Raw genomic sequence first — 19,085 nt, 5'->3', positions numbered from 1 at the left:
ACTTTGATGGCACAAACCCCACTCCATAACACTGTGAGACTTTAGTGTTTAACTGCTGCTAAACTAAGGCAGGGGCTGATGGGCGAGTTCTTCCTTACAACACACAAAATACATAAATTTACAAGGCCAGGAAAATGAGGTAACCAGCTCCTGCATTCTCACAAGGGGACTGAGTCTGAAACTGGGCACTCCCTTCTCCAGCAAACACCAATTAAATAAATCATTTTCAAGACACAAAGAAAATCCAGCATACATCAGGAATAACACAAATCATGCCCCAGTTTGGAGGAAACAGTGACTTCTAGAGTAGCTTTACTAGAACATACACGTACTCAGCTCTCCATAACCTATTCAAGTCTGGTTCTTTCTGTTTGCACAAACCCATTTGTCACAAAATACTATTTATCACCTTTTCAAAATGCATTATCTCTAAATTTAATAATCCAGAGAAATTCAGATCACTTGCTAAGAACCACAGATAGGTATTTTCTAGCATCATTATAGATTTCCGTAAGATATCCATATAAATTTCCAGAAATAAGTGGCTATGGGGCTAAAAAGGAAAACCAAAATCTTCAATGAGTTAAGTCAAACAGCAGATTGCATATATTGGGTATGATTTTATGTTGTGTGACTTCTACATTAAAATAAGTCAACACTATCAACTTAGTAAATAATGATTATTGCAAGAAATTTACAATATCAGACCAAAACACTGCATTTTGCATTGTGCTTCAGCAAGTACCACTCCAGCACGTCAGCCAAAATAACAGAGAAATTACAGCAGATTTTCAGTCTAAATGCCAACATGAAACTGAGAGGAAGACATTAGATTAAGGATTTTTTGAGTTAACCGTAACAACTGTCAAATGAGAAAAATCAGATTTCAGGATTCACAGGAAACACTGGCACACAAAAAGTGTCCCTGTGCCAGTTTCTCCAGTTTCCTTGAATTCACACAAACACAGGTCTAAAATTCTTCACTGTTTTACTGACACTGACACTTTAAATCATGAGATTTCCTCCTTCTCGACCTTCTTCCTCTCCAGGCCTACAAGTGCTATGCAATTCAAGTTATGGTACATCACACTCTATTTCATTTCACATTTTCATGGAGCTAAGAGCCAAAACTGGGTTGTACTCTGGCTTATGAAGCTGCAAAAGAGAGAGACCAATTTTTCTGGCCTATGTCCCAACACACTGTCACAGGAGCAGACGAGTAATTCCACAAATGTGTTCACTCTCAAAATAATTTAAATGGCTGACAGAGAAATTTAATCAAGGACTCCACCACAGATTTATATCACTATTACTTTTACTACCACACCAGAGAGTCATTTGATTATGCCATGGAGAAACCCCAGTGCTAACCAATATAAGCTGATAGTGGGATAACAGAATGAACCTTTGACTCTTGGAAATGCCCTCTTACAGGCAATTCTGGATGTTATTAGCAAACATCACACTCCTACAGGCTTGCTGGACTCTGTGACTGCAGCACTAATCCAGTGATGTACCAGCTCCTCTTTTCATATCAATAATAAATGGATCAAGTAGAAGCAACTTCTAGGCACTTCTGAGGATGATCATTTGGCCTGCAGTAACTTAATTATACCAAAGCATAAAATCACTGCAACTGGTTCTTGATTACTGTCCTGTGACAATCAGTGATCTGTTATCAAACACTGAGAACTGTGCTCACAGTTCAACCAAGTCCTGACAAGGATATTGAGTATCACTGGGAGCTCAAGCATCCATGACAAAAGCAGGGATCTCACTGCTGACTAGTGAAGCCACTGCAAGTTTGCCCTGAACAACCAGGGCAGGTAAAGGTAAATGGTACTTCATGGCATTCTCCAGTACAAGCTGTAATGAGATTACATTTTAAATTAACTGAATTATGCTAATCTGCACTGAGCGGCTTTGGGGTGACAGTTGGATGACTTTTTTTTTTAAATCCAAATAATACTAGTTTGTCCAAAAATTGTTCCTTTTTGAAATACAGCTTTAAGTCACCTTTTGTTCATCTGCCTCAAACATAGGCTCCTGAAGTTGTCATGTTTCAAAGTGGGAGACACCTTCTCTGACTAAAGTAAAACTGCTCAGGACTCAGAGCAAGCCAAGTGCTCTCAAACAGTAAATCCACACCCCTCCTTTTTTCCCCCCAGCTTCACCCTTACCAGGAAGTTCCTTTTCCCCCAGGCAAAAAATAGGCAATCTGTGTTTGCAGATCTATTTATGTTTTTAAGGAACTAAAAAGTAAAACCTCCTTTGTTTTGTCTTGCACTGAGGACTCAACTGTATTTATAACATAACTTTTCTCCACCACAATAACCCAGGATACTGATTTTGGTGTTTGGTTTATGATAGATTGCTCATTTGTCTAGCACATGAACTAGCAGTTTTATGTATAAACAACAAACACATTTGGAACAGTTGCTTCTGCCTGACTGGGTTTTTTTGGTTTTTTTGTTTGTTTGTTTGTTTTTTTATTTCCCTAGATAGCAGAGAAGCAGGAAATAGAGTTTTCATTAAATGTGCACTGAAATTTAAGCAGGAACTTGTGCCACAGGCATGCTGATGTAATAGCCCTACAAGCATTAATTCTTTCATATTGAGTGAAAGCAAGAAGGCCACTGACAAGCAAAAAGGACTCCTGTAAAACATCCAAGAAAAATGAACAATGATGTGGTTCAGGCATCTGTTGAACTCCTACGTTCACCGTTCCACTGCTGTATGACAAAAGGAGAACAACACTCCAAACTCAGTGCATACTCATGCAACAAGAAGGAGTGAGCACCTTCCTAAATTAATTCCTAAATAACCACTTCTAAATGTTGGGGGTTGTTTTATTTCTGTAATCACAGGGGCAAATATGGACCAAACCCACTGTAAGTTGAAATACAAGAAGCTAATGGAAATAGGACCTAAATACATGGATATATTTAAATATAATTCCCACTGCCCCCACTTTCTTTGTTTTAGCTCCCTCAAAACCAACTGGAGTTCTGCAGACAGCACCGGCACAAGATTATAGTTTTGAATTTGAACGAACATGGGAGCTCTCTACTCATCATAGATTCCTGCTTCTTCCAAAGTGCTTTCTTAGACCAATCTTGATTCACACATTTAGTCCCATGACACAACAGGTAAATGGCATATAAAATGAGTTTTTTACTCCAGTTATTTTAAAAATAGAGCACTGGAGTTAACTTTAATGAAGTATTTTGTATTTAATTAAGATGCTCTGTAACAAATAAACCTGGAATACAGAAGACTGGAAACTTTTGCTGGCTACTGAGCACTATCTTTATGACCACAGCATAAATAAATCACAAACACTCAATCAGCTACTTCTAGTATATACTCTTTAGGGCAAGCAGCGTACAAAACCTATACAGTCATTCTCTGAGGCACATTTAAATAAACTGAGCAGAAAAAAAATCAGCTATTTTCACAGAGCTGCTCAGTCTATAGTATCTTCTGAAGGAATCCACTATCTTCACCCTCAGTGTCAATCTCATTTCTCTCCTGCTGTAAAATACTGCAACTGCACACATAGCCTATGCTCTAATACAGCAGAGCTAAGAGAGATCACTACTCCTCACAACACTTGATGTGACATTAAAACTCCAACCATCTTTTTACTGCTGCAAAAAGTCTGCACTTTCATGTATCCTACACTCAAAACCTGAAAAATAAGGTAAACTACTCCTTGTAATTGTGCACCTAGTAAGGATTGTTATGAAAAACAAGATTTTATGATATCCACGTATATTAACACATTATCTGTAAATGTAAAGACTTCAGTTAAAACAAGCACATGTCAACTAACATAGAATTTGATTCCCAAGGAGACACCAAGCAAATCTGAGTGCAAATACTAATACTGGCTATGCATTCCCATAAGTTTTGTGCTTTCATGGCTGTTTCTTCGATTTCAGCTACTTCCAAACTGGAGAGCCCTGCCTTATCCCTGAGGCTGAAATTGCACAGTGAGCCAATGCATTTTGGCTCACCTCCCAAGGCCATCACATAACCCTCCTCACCAGCCTTGGCTCAGCACTGGGAAACTGAGGGTTTACAAGCCTGGAGGAAACAATCCTGCAGCTCTTCCACAGTTTTCACACCATTTTTGTTCAGGAGCACTGTCTTCTTCTTCTTCTGGTATTTCCATCTGTTTTTTGAAGCCCCTGTGGCACCTGTCTCCAGCACTGCTCTTGCCAGGACTCTTCACATCCAACACCACCTCCCTGATTCATTTCCCTGGCCCCTACACACCTGAAGCTCCACACTGAGGTGAGGCCACCCTGCTGTGGCACTAATTGCCATGAGCTGCACCTAGGCAAGGCTTAAGCCTCTGACTCATGAGCTGGGATTGTTCCTGGGAGGAGCACAGTGGCTTTTGACCAGAGCTGCTGCCTGTTCCACCCATGTCTGATATTTCTCCCCTTCCAGCAGCTAGAGCCCAGCTGCCCACAAAGCATGGCATAACTGCTCCAGTGCACAAACCAGGACAGGCAAGACAAAAAGAAATGGCTCCAGTGAAGTTTCCTTTCAATGTGGTATCTGAAAATAGCTATCAATGTATAAGCAGAGAATGAAACAAGACTAAACCTAGACTGTAATGGAACCAACTGCAAAGCTCACCAAAAATGTCTCACCAGAAGGTTTGCACAGCTGGTTAGTCACATACACTGTAACTTCATAAAAAAAGATATTCCTGACCTAAGGATCTTAAACTAGAAGTAAATTTGTACATTTGGCTGAAGGCAGTTAGTTGCTTGGATGCTGTAGCAGAATTAAATGGTTTTCTCATGCTGCAATTAATACTTTGGAGACTAATAGTTGGAAGATTAGGTGAAAAAAATGCAAAGCAGAGCACTCAGAAACTGATATCTATAGAACTTGGCCCTTGAACCACTCAGGTAATGAATCCCACCACTCTTGAATTCAAAATATTTTCTTTTGTGTGGGGAGCTTCTGTTTTGTGGTTTGTCTGGTGTTTGTGCATTTTCCATTCTTGCCTTCCTTTTGCATGCTCTTTTATCTGTTTATTGTAATTTTGTTTATGCTTCAGTCTCTAAGTAAAAGCATTTCATCTACAGGTTTTACTAAGATCTTCACATTCTCAAATATTAGCACCATTAAATTACTTGGTTTTGCTACGATTATTTGATATAGCTGACAAGCCATTAAATGTGAAATATGTGGCACTGATACAGCATTTTCCTTACATCATTTACAGACAACTGTAGCTGTACCTAAAACACAAGCTGGTAAAAAAAAAAAGATCCAAGTGTTACCTCCATAATGCTGACAGAGGAGAACAAAGAAAAAATTGAACTGTCTACACAAACAGCAGGTGCTCGTATCTAAAATCCTATTACAGCTGACATTTTCACACTGTTCTTCAAAGACCCCTGCAAATCTGAATGCTGTCTCTCCCACAGAGCAGCAGAGCTGGAGTCCAAGAGGATTACACAGGAGCTGGAATGTGCAAAGCAGACAAAGTGGATGCAGCATTTCTTCCATGCAGATGCATTAGTGTAGCTCAGTGACTTGGAGTCTCCAAGAGAAAAGAGATGAGAGAGCAGAAAGGCAGGATGGAGAACAAGAATGGCAGAGAGATCCTGATACAAAAGTGATCCATGACAACAAACTGGTCCAATGTTCCTAAAAAGAATCAACAGCAGTTGAAGGTATCTGTCCCCAGAACATGAGTCTTTTAGCAGCCAGCATTGTATGAAGATGACTCAGCTGGCAGTAGGATTTCTCTCTCCTTTATAGATTTACACTAATATGCTCAAGCACTGTAGAAGAACCAAGATATTAGGTAAGAATGAGCTCCTCTCAAAGAAATGCAGTATCTCAAACACTGAAGGGCAGAAGTGTCACAGTTTGTGTTATCCAGGAGGCCATACATCCTGCTTGGATAGCCCTCCTTCAATTCCCTGGAAATGTTTTGTGTTTCTCTGAGTTACTCTAACCATTTCCACAGCCTTGAAGAAAGACAGTATTTTCTTTTGATTTATGAATCAAAACAATAGGCTCTTCCTCTGCAATGACATGTCTCGTGAATCATAAATAGGGAAAAATCCTACTTGGATAAATGACACTGTAACCTCTATTTTCCCCCACTCCGTGGTAAGTGGAGAAAACACATACCAATTTTTTATTTGCTCAAAACACTGAGCTTTGTCACAGTGTGAATCTGCATATGTTTAAACATCTGCTTTCAAAAAGTGCCAAATTCACAGCCTTGCAGAAAAACACAACTCTCCTGATGTATCTCTCCTGTCTCTCTCAATTATCCATTTTCAAGTGGATTCATTAAATATTCTAGCAAATACCAAGAATGATAAGTGGCAAATGGAAGATGACACTCATTTCATGAAAGCAATTTATTACCTGAAAAGATTCATCCAGTATCTTTTCAGAGACAAGAAAACCTCAGTGTTCTGGCTTTTTCTGTGCCGTTTTTATATTGGTACTCTTGACTTTTAAATCAGACTCGTCTATTCCTTTCTTCCTAAGCATCCTCATCTTGCACATGTTCCTTTAATGAACTTTTAGCACAATCAATGTTCAACCCCCAGTAACAGTCAATATAAACCTAAGATGATTAAAAAAATATATAGCAATCACCAGGATTAACAGTACCATATGTTTTAGAACAGCAGACCACAGATAACTAGTTCAGAGCTTAAAAATCAAATTTCCTAGCCACAGCCTTTATCACCACAAACCCAGGGGCTAAATCCCTCTTCCCCTCTCTCAGTAAATACTACTTAGAATTCTGTACAATAAAATTTAGCACAGAGTCAGTTTCTTCTGTGTACTTCTGTTTGGTTGAAGTGCTTATAAAACCTGCCTTGTGCTCACTAAGAAACTGAAAAGATAGCACAAAAAAAGTAATTTTTACAGAAACATACACCTGCATTTAATGATACGTAAAAACATTAAACATTAGTAAACTTAACCTGTCTTCAAGCAACAAATGTTATTCTAAAAAATGGGAAGAGTACATCTGTACATCTAGAAAAGTAGTAACTTTCTTAAACTCAGATGAGAAAATTCAGTCCTGAAACTAGGTGATATGTACTTGTTCAGCTTATCCAGCTGTCTTATCTGGGATCAACAGAGTCTATGGAGCAAAAGACATTTTGCCCAGATTGTGTAAATCGAGAAGTTTAAAGAATGATCAAACAGCACACTTGGAGACTTCATTTTCTGCCAACACACCTAGTTAACAGGGCCAATTGCTTTTGTAGTTTTTTAGTGAAAAATTTCTTGCTAGTCAACTTTTTCCTCTCAAAAAAGGATGCTTACCAAGCAATTACCAGCTATGCCACAGGAACCAGAAGTACCTTGAATTGGATCAAGGACAATTGTTAATGTAATCACTTAAGGTCATTATTTCAGCTGATGCTAAATGTAGAAACTGATCTGCAGCTGCATCTTTGAAATTTAAAAGAAAAAAAAGAGAAGAAGAGCAGCTTCTGGAAGTTATTCATGCCCCTATTTGCCTCTGTCTCTGATGCAGTCCTTGTAAAGCATGTAGGCTCCCTGCTTGACTGCATGCAGGATCACCACAGAACAACTGGTTATGCAGGAAAAAATGTTAGCAATTCCTGTCCATGCCACACCGGCACTTCACTGCCTCCCAATAAACCAGCACAGCATAAAGAAGTCTTGTACTGCTGGAGTTTCTATTTTTGAAATAAAAGATAACAGCACAGTGCTTGGAAAAGAAGTGTATTAATGTCTATGTTACTACTCAAGTTGGCATTTGGCCATGTAGGTTTTCTGCAGTTCACCATTTCCCAACATGGACACTTTCAGTTACAAGCTACTACTCTTTACTCCCCCAAAACACATTTTTCCTATTTAGCTCTGCACAGTTCCACTTTACAGTTCCAACGGATATAGTGTTTCCCTTTCTCCTAATACCATAAAACTTCCAAGAGAGAGGTAAAATAGGAATAGGAAATGAGAATTTAAAAAAAAATTTTAAGGTGGAAGTCTGGTCAGTTCTACAGCGAAGAACTAGAAAGAATATAGTTCACATGGCCCAGAAACACCAGGAATATTGGAAAGATGAAAAACAGAGTAACAGACAACAAACAATGCCTGCTAAGTCCTCCTCTGCCCCTCAAAATTCCAGTAATTAAATGAGGAAGTTTAAGCTAACACCTTTATTTCAAATTAACACACAAATTAATGTACTAAAAAGAAAAATAGAAAATTGTTGTGAAAGTCAACTAAAGAAAATAATAATCTTTAGTGCAATTTTTCCTGCTGCTGAAATGCAACAAATTTAGAACTATATCCAGGTAAGAAATATCCACGATACTTAGGGTTTATGTTCTTTATTATGAATATTAGAGTGGATTTTTGGATGGAAAGAGTAATTTCCTGAAATAATTGGATGGTGGCAGATCCTGTTTGTGTCAATAGTGTCTGTTCAATGCTCTACACAAAATGATCTACAGATCTTAGATGAGTTGACAGAAGGACATCCAGTTTGGAAGGGTGGGATATTTGGCACCAGATTCCTTCATCTCAGGATAAAAAAGAACTCAATAAATTAAGGAGGCTTTACAACCCACTCACTCTCTACAAAACTCTATGAACATTTGGGATTTATGACAATATTATCTTTCAAGATCTATCAAAAATTCAGATCCAAATTATCTTCAAGTATGTTCCATCACCTTCATTTTTTATTAATGTAAATACAAATCAGACCAATTTCTTTTTCTAAAAGCCAACTTTGTGCCTCGTATTCCTTTACAGATAGTCATTTCTGCATTATCAGATTGATTTTTAGTACAAATTTCAAAGAGAGGATAAAGAACTAATTGTACTGGGCCTATGCACAGCAGTCTTTAGAAGTGAACACCACATTACATGAATAATTAGCAAGAGTTCAGGGGAGAGGGCAGACGGTTTTGCTATCAGAGAAACAGAAGGCTGGAAGCTGGCAGAGACAGAGCAAGTCAAAACCTTTTAGGTACACTGGACAGGCTTAAGGTTGAAACCTCACTTGATATCTTAAACTGCTGTAGTGACTCCTGAAAGGGTGCTGCTTCTTGCATCATCAGAAAGTGCTGCCTGCAACACATGGTTAACTACCAGTGTATTTATTAACCAGTGTGAGCAAAGGTTACACCTTCATAAACCTCTACGCATAAAAATAGCAAAACTGCAGCTGAAACATGACCCCACCTCTTCCCACAATGCTGGTACTTTTACAGTTTGTTAAACTTGATGGGATGCTCACACCCAGACTGAAACAGTAACTTTTTCTGTAACATTAACACACATAAAAGCCCATGCTTTATCAGAAAAAGACAAGCTTTTTGCACTAGGGAGCTACAACAAAATATACTACAAACAAAATGTGTAATACAACTTAAATATGCAAGTTGAGGTACATTTCAGTCTTGGTGGAAGAAAGAAACTGACTGGCTCTTAAGTAGCTGCCTCAAGGTGAGAATTGTCCAGAGAACACCTCCAGAGTAAATATTATACGAAATTAGCTACTTCTTCCAAAAATAATCCAAAACAACACTTAAACCATACAAACACCTTTGTGAGAAATGAAGTTCTAAACAACAAATAGCATGCTGGAGAAAACTTTTGTAAATTTTACCAGGAGAACATGCTCCAAAACCAAGAGTATTTTCTTGAAAGATGCCACTTTCCCCAGGCTGTCCTACAGCCAAAATCCTACTTAAACAAATTCATCAGGTGTTGGGGAAGAATATACAGAGATGGGACAATGATTAAGTTCTGCCCAAACTGGTCCAATGCTTAAGGCAGCAAATCAACTTCTCAAACTTTCCTTTAAAGTATAAATGGTTCTATACACCATTTTGGTTATAAAGTGCTCAACAAAAGTTCACTTTGTATTGTTGTTGGCTTTTACATGTTGCATATTATTAAGGCTTGCAGTATGTAGTGTAATAGACAAAATATCTTGTTTAATTTATTGTAAAGAACTATTAAAATGCATGGAATAATGCCAAAATAATCTGAACCTAATTCTCAGTTTATCTGCACACTGGGAAAAAAACAGCTGGGTTTTGCTTCTCTGCTGATGTTGAACACTATTTTTCCAGCTCTGTACGGACATTCATAGCAAAGCTAACTAAAAGTTAGGAGGGATGTTTAGAAGGATTCTCTAATCTAGCAAAACCCATTGTAAACAACCTTTTTAAAAGAGAAATATTTCAAGCCATACTATTTAAAGGTGCTTTCCTGGGAAGCGTTGAATTTGGCCTCAGACGTTTCAGATTTGTTGGCTCCCATTATCAATTACTCCACAGTAGTTCTGCTGCATACAGAAAGAAATGGCCATGTAATAGCACAAAGTCAAAATTAACTGGTCTAACATACTGGGATGTTAAGAAATGTGGCAGTATCCTGTAAAAAATTAATAATAAAGAAGAGTATCTTAGAGCTTCTAGCTGGCACTGCATGCCTTGAGAAGGGTCACTTGCCAGACACTGAGCTATGCAGCTCAGTTAGCTGCATGCCTTGGCTGATAAATAAGGCTCCCATGAGTCAAAGTTCTTAAAGTAACATTTCTATATGCAAGCAGGCTTTTTTAATAAGGCACAGTAAAACTAATCTTCCTAAGAACATAGCTCAAACTGTCTAACGTGAAATCAATTCCTAATCAACAGCTGAAAACAGAATTTTCATCTTGAAGGTACACCTAGAAAGAACTTCAAGAGACTGTACCAATAAATAATATTACTGTCAGAAAAGCAGACACAAAGTTCTTCTAACAAATTTGCAATACAAAATAAAAACCAGAGGCAATACTTTGAGATTACCTCTCATTTAAATTTTTCCCTCTAGACTTTGAGACAAGTATACTAACTTAAAACCTCATCTTCCACATCAACATCATTCTTCATTTGTTAACCCACATGGAATTCCTCTTTTTGAAAGTTGAGAGGATACAGATTTATTTGATGATTATGGGGATTTTCCCAAAGACATGCATGTGCTTATCAAGAGACATGAAACCAAGGGTGGGAAGGTGAGTGGGCATTGAGCCAGATTCTGCTGTTTAACCCAATTTTGTGCCTTTGTATTATTTGGTCTCATAGTCAGCAAATCCAACCACAATGTTTAATTCTAACAGGAGAACCTTTGTTCTGTAGAGCTAACATAGTGGTTAAAAATATAAAGATATGGATACAGATAATGCCAGTATAACTCTGTCATTATACAACTGACCTATGCCTGCACCTTTCTGTGATTGTTTGTGGGCAGCAGAGCTTAATGTGCAAATAACAGTAACCCATTTTTCTCAAATTAGCCCTTGGAATAAAGAATGCAAAGATGTTCCTCTGTCCTTAAGCTGACACTGTGCACTATTCATCCATCCCATTCTACATTCTTAGCCTTCTGTTAAAAGCATCTTTATTCCACTGTGTTCATACAGCATTTCCTGGGTTTACAATCCCACATTTCCCACTGCTCCCAAAACCTGACACACTGAAAAAAAACACTGCCAACAAACCACTCAGTTTTAGTCAGGAATGAAATTGAGCTTCATCATCAGATGTCAGGCTGAGCATGCAAGACCAATGTAAGTCATTCATCTAAAAACTGGAAAGCAGGGCAGTCAAGATGAAGCAGCAGCAAATGGGTCACTGCAACATTCAATTCACCAGTGCTCATGTGCAGCAATTTCAATTATCCACCACCAACTGGCACAGAAGATACAGGGAGATACTGTCTATTGGTTTGGTTTTGTATTTTAGGCCATACAAACCCAAGCTTTAAGAGTCAGACAAAAACCAATTCTGAATCACTTCATTTCAGACACCTAAGAGCCATCAGCACTCAAGAACTATAAAAGTATTTTTTTCCTACATTCAGTTCCTCATCTTGTACAGAGGTGGCTTCAATTCCTCTCAAGTTCAGTGGCAACTGAAGCATGTCCTAATCCACAGGAAAAGATTTCTGATCTTCTTAGGGGCTACTTGGAAAAGCAAGCCTATGTGTACACAAGTATGTTAGGTACGACATATCTGCACCTTGTTTTATGACTCATTTCAACTGCTTCCAATGCAGTCTTGTAATTAATTTACATTTGTGAAGGAGGGCAGAAAGGATTCTTAGTTATTCATTAATGTTATTATCAGCTTTGAGAAAAAAAAAAACCAAATCCCTATGTTATTTGTTCATTTTCTTTACTAGTGCTGCATAATCTTGAGACTGTTGGTCTTTAAACCAACAGAGAATACAACTGTGGAACTTAGAAGTGGGCCTGGGGCAGGGATGAAAGTTAGTGTCATCACATTGGCACATCATAGTACAAGGAAATAGGAAATTCAGCAGTAAGACTCAAACAGCCAATACTTGGCACTGCCCCTGTACTAGTCTATCTCCACATGAGGAAACATCACAGGACTGAAATACCCCAGAAAACTGAAAAGGACCTGCTTTCTTCATTCAGTCTGGACACAGAAACATCCATTTGCTGACTGTCAGTTTTCCCCACAAAGCCAGGTGCCAGCAGATAACCCCTTGCATACCCTGAAATGGTTTCCACCTATCCATTCCCATAGTTATCTACAGTCCTGGACAGCACTGCTACTTCTCTTTTTCTTTTGTTCTTTTTACTTATGTTCACAAGTAATGAACCAGTGTAAACTTAGTTCAGCACTTTGAAATGCTTTTAAGCAGCAGAGTAACATAGAGTAAAAGGTGAATTTTGGAGGTTTTTTTGGTTTTGACGTTGTCATGGACTGGAGGCTGACCCTGGCTTCAGAGCAAAGCCACTGAGGATGAGAGTCCAGCTTGAATTCCCCTGTCAAGAACAAATTGAACAAATCCAAGAGCTACCAGCAACATGCACAGGTCAAACAACCATGGCAGAGCAACCACCAGCTCAGCCTCCAAAAGTGACATTCTGTACCTAGAGAGAAAGAGAAAAAGCTGCCTCTCCTCTGCACTTCATGTAATTTAGTGCTAAAAAGCAGACAGTTACTTCAGCATGGAGGGTTTAACAACCCTAGGAATATTTTATGTTCAATGCTCTGATGATGTTGAGAACCAGGTCCTACAACCTTTGTACATCAGGGTAAACCAACATCTCCAGTTCAAGCAGTTGAATTTCAGGACTGTCCACACTCAGGAGAGCATGTACTCTTAGCCAAAGGCTCTTTGGCAGCTTATTTTTCTTCCCAAATAACACCAGTTGCAAAACATTCTTGACAGCAAAAAGTTTGCTTTTTTTTTTCCTTTTTAAACAAGCTTTGATCTTGCAGTCCTGACAGAAACAGGGAAATATTTAACAAAACTACCTTTACTTCAGTGACTAAAAGACGTAATACAACACCAAAGCTCAGTAAACATTTTGAATAACTTTGAACATCAGAGCACCTGTTTTGAACAGTTGTTGGTATTTGTCCCAGGGACACTCATCATCTGAATTAATCTCTGCTCATTGCATAGACAACAGCAGAGGATTGTGCATGCATCTATTTTTGCTCCAAGTTATATGCAGCCCTTCTTGAAGAATTGACCATGGCAGCAAAAGTTTTAGAGGACAGTAGCTTTAAATAATCCTTTGGAGACATTGTAACAACATTATTGAAAAGAACAATCTACTAGTTGATGCTCCATGAAGAAAGGAAACCCTGTTCCTCCAGGACTATTAACTGTGACTCTGCCAAGCACTGCCTTTTGACACGTCAGGATTTAGCTGGTAACTTTTGATAAAAACCTTTAAGCATCCAATCTAAAGAACCTGGCTTAGATCATGCACAAAATATGGTGCTAGTGAAGAAAAGCAACATCTTTTCAAAATTCTGTTGCAAAGAAAATTAAAGTAGAAATTGACTATTTTGATTAGGCAAGCTCTTATTCACCTGGAAAGCTGTAAGCACCTCATCACATCAGAATGGAGACAAACTAAACTGACACAACCTCAGAAGATTAGTTATCACTCTGGCCTAATCCAATTAGGTGTGTTCCTGATTTTACTCAATGTAAGACTTCTCCACCAGCTCCTACACAGGAAACAGCAATAATCTCCTGATAATCAGCGCCACAAATAACAAAATTCCCACATAACTAAAAGTTTGGTGCGCATTTTTTAACATTAAATTTGGCAAAATAGTTTAAAAAACTACTTAAACATTCTGTCTGCTAACCAGTAACCAAAGGTCTGTGGATTTTAGTACACCATTTCACAATTCAATTCCTTTCATCACACCATATTGGCCAAGAAGCATAAGGAAAACTAAACGTGAACCAATGCTCTCCTATGGATTGAAAGACAAATCCAAATGCACCCATTTTGAGAATTAAGGACTTAAACATTACAATAACATCTATCACTTATTAAAAGCTTAAAAAAACCTAGTTTATATTGTGCACCATGAAAAACAAATTAAGCTCTATCTTGTTAAATGCAACAATAACAGCTCTTCTAAGCTATTTATTAATTACATTTTCTTCACTTCCTTTCAGGATGCAAAAGATGGACTAACAGGTTCTGCTCTGATACTTTACTACAGAAACAGAGGGAGTGGGGAAGCAGAGCCTTCTTTCTTTTGACTGGGATTTTGAAATACTTCACCAAACTTCTTCAAATTTTTAGGGAACATACAAATTGATTTTAATATAAATAGCATGTGATTGACAAAGCAGCTATGGTTTTGTGCTTGAGCATTGAACCCAAGCCCTACATGTGCATCCTGTTTTTAAGTACTGTACATTGTCTTAATGTAAAAGTGTTAGAAAGTTCAACCTTCCCATGTGGGATTCAGGAAAGGGGGGGAAGAGGAGGACAATCAAGTCATTTTGCACAGATGTTGCATTAAGACAATCAGATATTAGGATAAGAGACACAGCTGAACAAAAAGCAGCAACTTAAAACCACATGGACAATGAGAGAAGACAGTCTGATATGCATTCTCTTCAATTTGGTTCTGATTTTGAAACAAACAGAACAAAATCAGCCCAACCTGCCTAAAATAAAACACTTACAAAAAATACCTGTATCAATAAGACAAAAAATTCTTTCTGAGAAACATTAAGGTAACAGATGGAAATTTGTTAATCAAGTGGAAAAAAATACATATAAAAGACCAAATTAACCACTGATCAATACTTGATAGTGGAATGAAAACAACCAATGCTACAATTACAGCCTCTGAAGAAAAATCTATAAAAATACATTCTAAGGGAACAAAACTATAGGTCAACATCTTTACTGGGCTGAAAGACAGTGAGAATTCAAAATTAGTAAAATTATCCTTTAAGACAGAGTTTATTCATGAGAAGAAATACTAAATTCCTTTAAATTAAGGAAAATAAGTTTCCTTTACAAAGACTAAAAGAATGGAGAATAATTGAGACTGATTTTGCAAAGACGGGATGATTAATTGAAACTGAACAAAAGAATTCCATGATTTTGTTTTTTCATCCACTGTTCTCAGATAGTTTTAAAATCATTTGTTATGCAAGGTTTGATTCCTGAATGTGTATGCGATAGCAAGATCTTTGTTTCAGGACCTTGAAAGAATACAGTCACAATCTGCAGCCATGATGGCAAAACAAACTGATGCCTTGAAAGGCTGACCCAGAACAGAGGCTAGACAGAGCTAAAGGATAAAGCAGGTATTTATTAAAAGGCTTTAATGGATACACCTTGGGCAGTACAAAAGCCTGGCCAGGGCTATGCCCAGGATGAGCCCAAAATGGTCACAAAATGGACAGCTGGTCATGAGGTCTCAAAGTTTTATAAGTTTTGGTCCAATTGCATATTGGAGTTAATTGTCCAATTATAGCCTCAGGTTATGAAGTTCCATATTTAATGTTTTTCTCTCTTCAATTCACTGTTGTTTATACTTTTTGGGCCTGGAGCTTGTAACAGTTGTCCTTGATCTCAAGTTGGAAAAGGTTTGTTTTGACTACATACCCTGTGAAGAGAACTTGCTCACACTTAATATGAAGCTGAGAGTTACACACTAAAGTGGCACAGAATGTGAAAAATATGAAAGCTAAAACTTAAGGCATCGCTGCCAGCTCACCATCGTTTCTAGAATTTGACAGCTTTCTCCAAGCACAGGGTTAATCCCCACCTTCCTCAAGGCAACTTGCAAAACATACAGGTAAATTAATGATTGCTAGGTATCAGTGGTACTTCAGAGGCACAATTTAAAAGGAAGAGTCTCAGACTTCCAACATTTTAATGATTCCTTTCTGCTGCCAGGTGGAACGTCTGGTGGATTCAGAAGAGCAACAGCTTCCCACGGAACTTAGCACAGATGACTAAATGCTTTTGATGGCACAGTGAACCTCTATTTTAAGACTTCACTTTTAACTTTGCATTACAGTTCACTACCATATGACTGGAGGCAAACGCCAGGAATTTGCATTAAGAACGAAAGCATACACAATCTCCTGGAGCTACCGAGGAACTGCTGCAGCACATGACATTTTACCTCAAGAGGCATACTTGTATTTCTGCTGCAGAATATTTCACTAATTGTGAGCCACTTGGATTGAGGACTAGCAAATGATCAGTCTTGTAAAGTTCACACTGTTACCTGGAGAATTCATCAGCAGAAAGGCTGATGAAAAGTTTCAGCTCATACCTGTTACAAACACAGTCATCTGTTAATAGAATTTATTAACTTCCTATTGAAGCTTACACTTTACAGTGACCAACTTCTTTACTGGGCACCTAAAATACTGTAATCTTAAAATCACAAAATTGTTAACATAGGAAAAGACTTCAAAGAACACTGAGTCCAACCATTAACGCAGCACCACCATATTCCCCATGTGCCACATTCACATGCCCTTTGAACTGTACCAAGGGTGGTGATCCCACTGCTTCCCTGGGCACCCAATTCCAATGGATTTTGGCTCCTAAAAATCTAACCAATGCTAACTACTCTAACTGTACCCTCAAGGTACACTAAAATATGGAATTAACAAACATGGCAAAGTAAGAGCTGGGAAATTTCAACCCCTCAATTTAAGGTGGAAAGCAGAGCCTAGATCTTGTATAAACCACTGAAGGGACACTAACAGAAAACTACAAACCTGTCCAGTCACACATTTATTGAAGATCCTCTAAAAGCAAGTTGGGCATGTGGTGGCATCACCTACTAGGTCAGGTTTCTTTAAAGATTTAAGTGAAGGAACCCCTTGTTTCTGGGCCCATGTAGAACATAACCATATACTAAATGCCTGTCAACACAGAAGAAGCACCTCCAGGCAGATGTGAAAGCACTTTTTCAGAGCTTGAGAAGATTTAAAAGAAACAATATCATCAACTAAACACCAAGTGAAAGAGAGAAAACAAAGCAATTGAAGGACAAACCTTACCTAGGATTGGTTTAGACGTAGCACTTTTCCTCCCTTGAATCCTATTTACATCACCCATATGTGTTGTAGTGGCAATTAATAATTTATTATGCATACACCATATCAAAATCACTTCTTTACATAAGACCATGTTATTTATATTCAAGGAAACAAATATTTTTTAAAGTCCTGGAAAACAAGCCCAGAATCTGGTTTGCTCACCAAGCAGACAGAACACATGCTATGGAAGGGTAACTTCTCCCTACACCTTTCTCCCCCCGCTCTTTGCTTGACTTAGGCAGAGCAATGTCAAAAGGCATTTGGACTCCACAACTAACCAATCCCCGGATTCTTGCAAAGCCAATTATCTAAATTAGTAACAACTCCTGTCACTATTTCTGAAGCTGGCATGTATCCCCAAGATAGACATTAAATACGCATTTCATGCAAGCCAAGTTTGTCTATGAATGCCAGAGCCAAGAACTAAAAACGTTCATCACTCTTTTCTCTTGGCCTACTACAATTTAAGCTTTTTAAAGCTCTTTCTTTCAGGACATGTTCTGTGAGGTCATACTTTAAGAACCACTTATGCAACAGCAAAAGGAGCTCATGGTTACTGTGGACAGAAGTGAGAGGCCCAGGGACAGCCATCAGTCGTAGCAAGGAGCCAGAGGCAGCAGCGCTGCTCAGGATTTTCTAGAAGCCAAGGGCTCACTGTTTCCACTCACCATGCTGCCTCTTGCCAGAGCCTTCTCAATGTTGCTCCATCCCTTTGGATGCCACATACCTTGGCATCTTCTGACAGAAACCCCAGCTCTCCTTCTAGATGTCAACACTTTTTCCTTCCAGCCCACTACCATAAGCATTGGATAGCAGTTGTTTGGAAGCCAAAAGAGAAAGAGGTCTATGTTGCAGGAGCTAGCATGAAACCCCAAACATGTCACACAACACCAGCACTTCCCTGGTAAACCCTAGCCAAGGCTACTGCCAAATTCAGGCAGAGCTTTGGCTCACCTGGGTTACCTCTAAGTGTAGACAGCGGCAGGCAAGTCTCGAACAACAGGTTTATTGCACTCTGCAAGCTCAAACTGCAACCAATATGTCCTGCTCAAGATGGAGATTTTCAATGGTGAACCAATGGCTAGCACAAATTACAACTGAATAATCCTCTAAATCTAGAAAAGCCAAAGGATGAAGGTTTGCCCATCATTTTAACAAATGAAGCCATCCAGTAAATCACACTGTAGCTGTTCATGGAACATCTGGTGAGGCCACCAAAGTAACTGAAACCATTTACAAACCCTTCCCTTCCACTCAGCAAGGTTAACCAGGCAGACTAACTAGGATTAAAGGGAGATACAGAAATACCTTGTCCCCAATATCCATTTACCTTGTCCTGAGGGCCTGCCAGGCTGCATCAATGTCTGCATACAGGTTTTTCTCAGAGGGCTTGCCGGTGCTCACCCCGTAGCCAGAGTAGTCATAGGAGAAGACGTTGCAGTTGATGCGGGAGCCAAGGCCAATGTAGAAGCTGCACATCTGGCCCAGGTCCACAGCATTACCATGCGAGAAGAGCAGCGTGTACCGGCCAGTGGGGGCACAGCGAACGAACATGCAGCCCAGGCGGTTATCTCGGGCCGTGCGGGAGAAGAACACTTCCACGGCATCCAGTTCCCGCTGGGAATACTGCCAGTCGGCCCGCTCGCTCAGGTGCAGGCTGCAGGTGCCCG

The 19,085-nt window shown here is 38.9% G+C and overlaps 1 protein-coding gene across 1 annotated transcript in view; it reads right to left on the bottom strand.

The window, feature by feature from the left end:
• The window catches only part of ABHD17C (abhydrolase domain containing 17C), a 30,196-nt gene that overhangs the window by 10,461 nt on the left and 650 nt on the right, over positions 1-19,085 (bottom strand). The window contains 1 exon segment of the mRNA XM_031055884.1: positions 18,746-19,085. This exon segment is cut by the window's right edge and continues 57 nt beyond it. Coding sequence (XP_030911744.1) covers positions 18,746-19,085 — 340 coding nt within the window.

This window comes from Geospiza fortis, unplaced genomic scaffold (assembly GCF_000277835.1).
Source record: "Geospiza fortis unplaced genomic scaffold, GeoFor_1.0 scaffold171, whole genome shotgun sequence".
NCBI lineage: Eukaryota > Metazoa > Chordata > Aves > Passeriformes > Thraupidae > Geospiza > Geospiza fortis.
The sequence above is the reverse complement of the archived record's forward strand: the minus strand, read 5'-3'. Positions and strand labels throughout refer to the sequence as shown.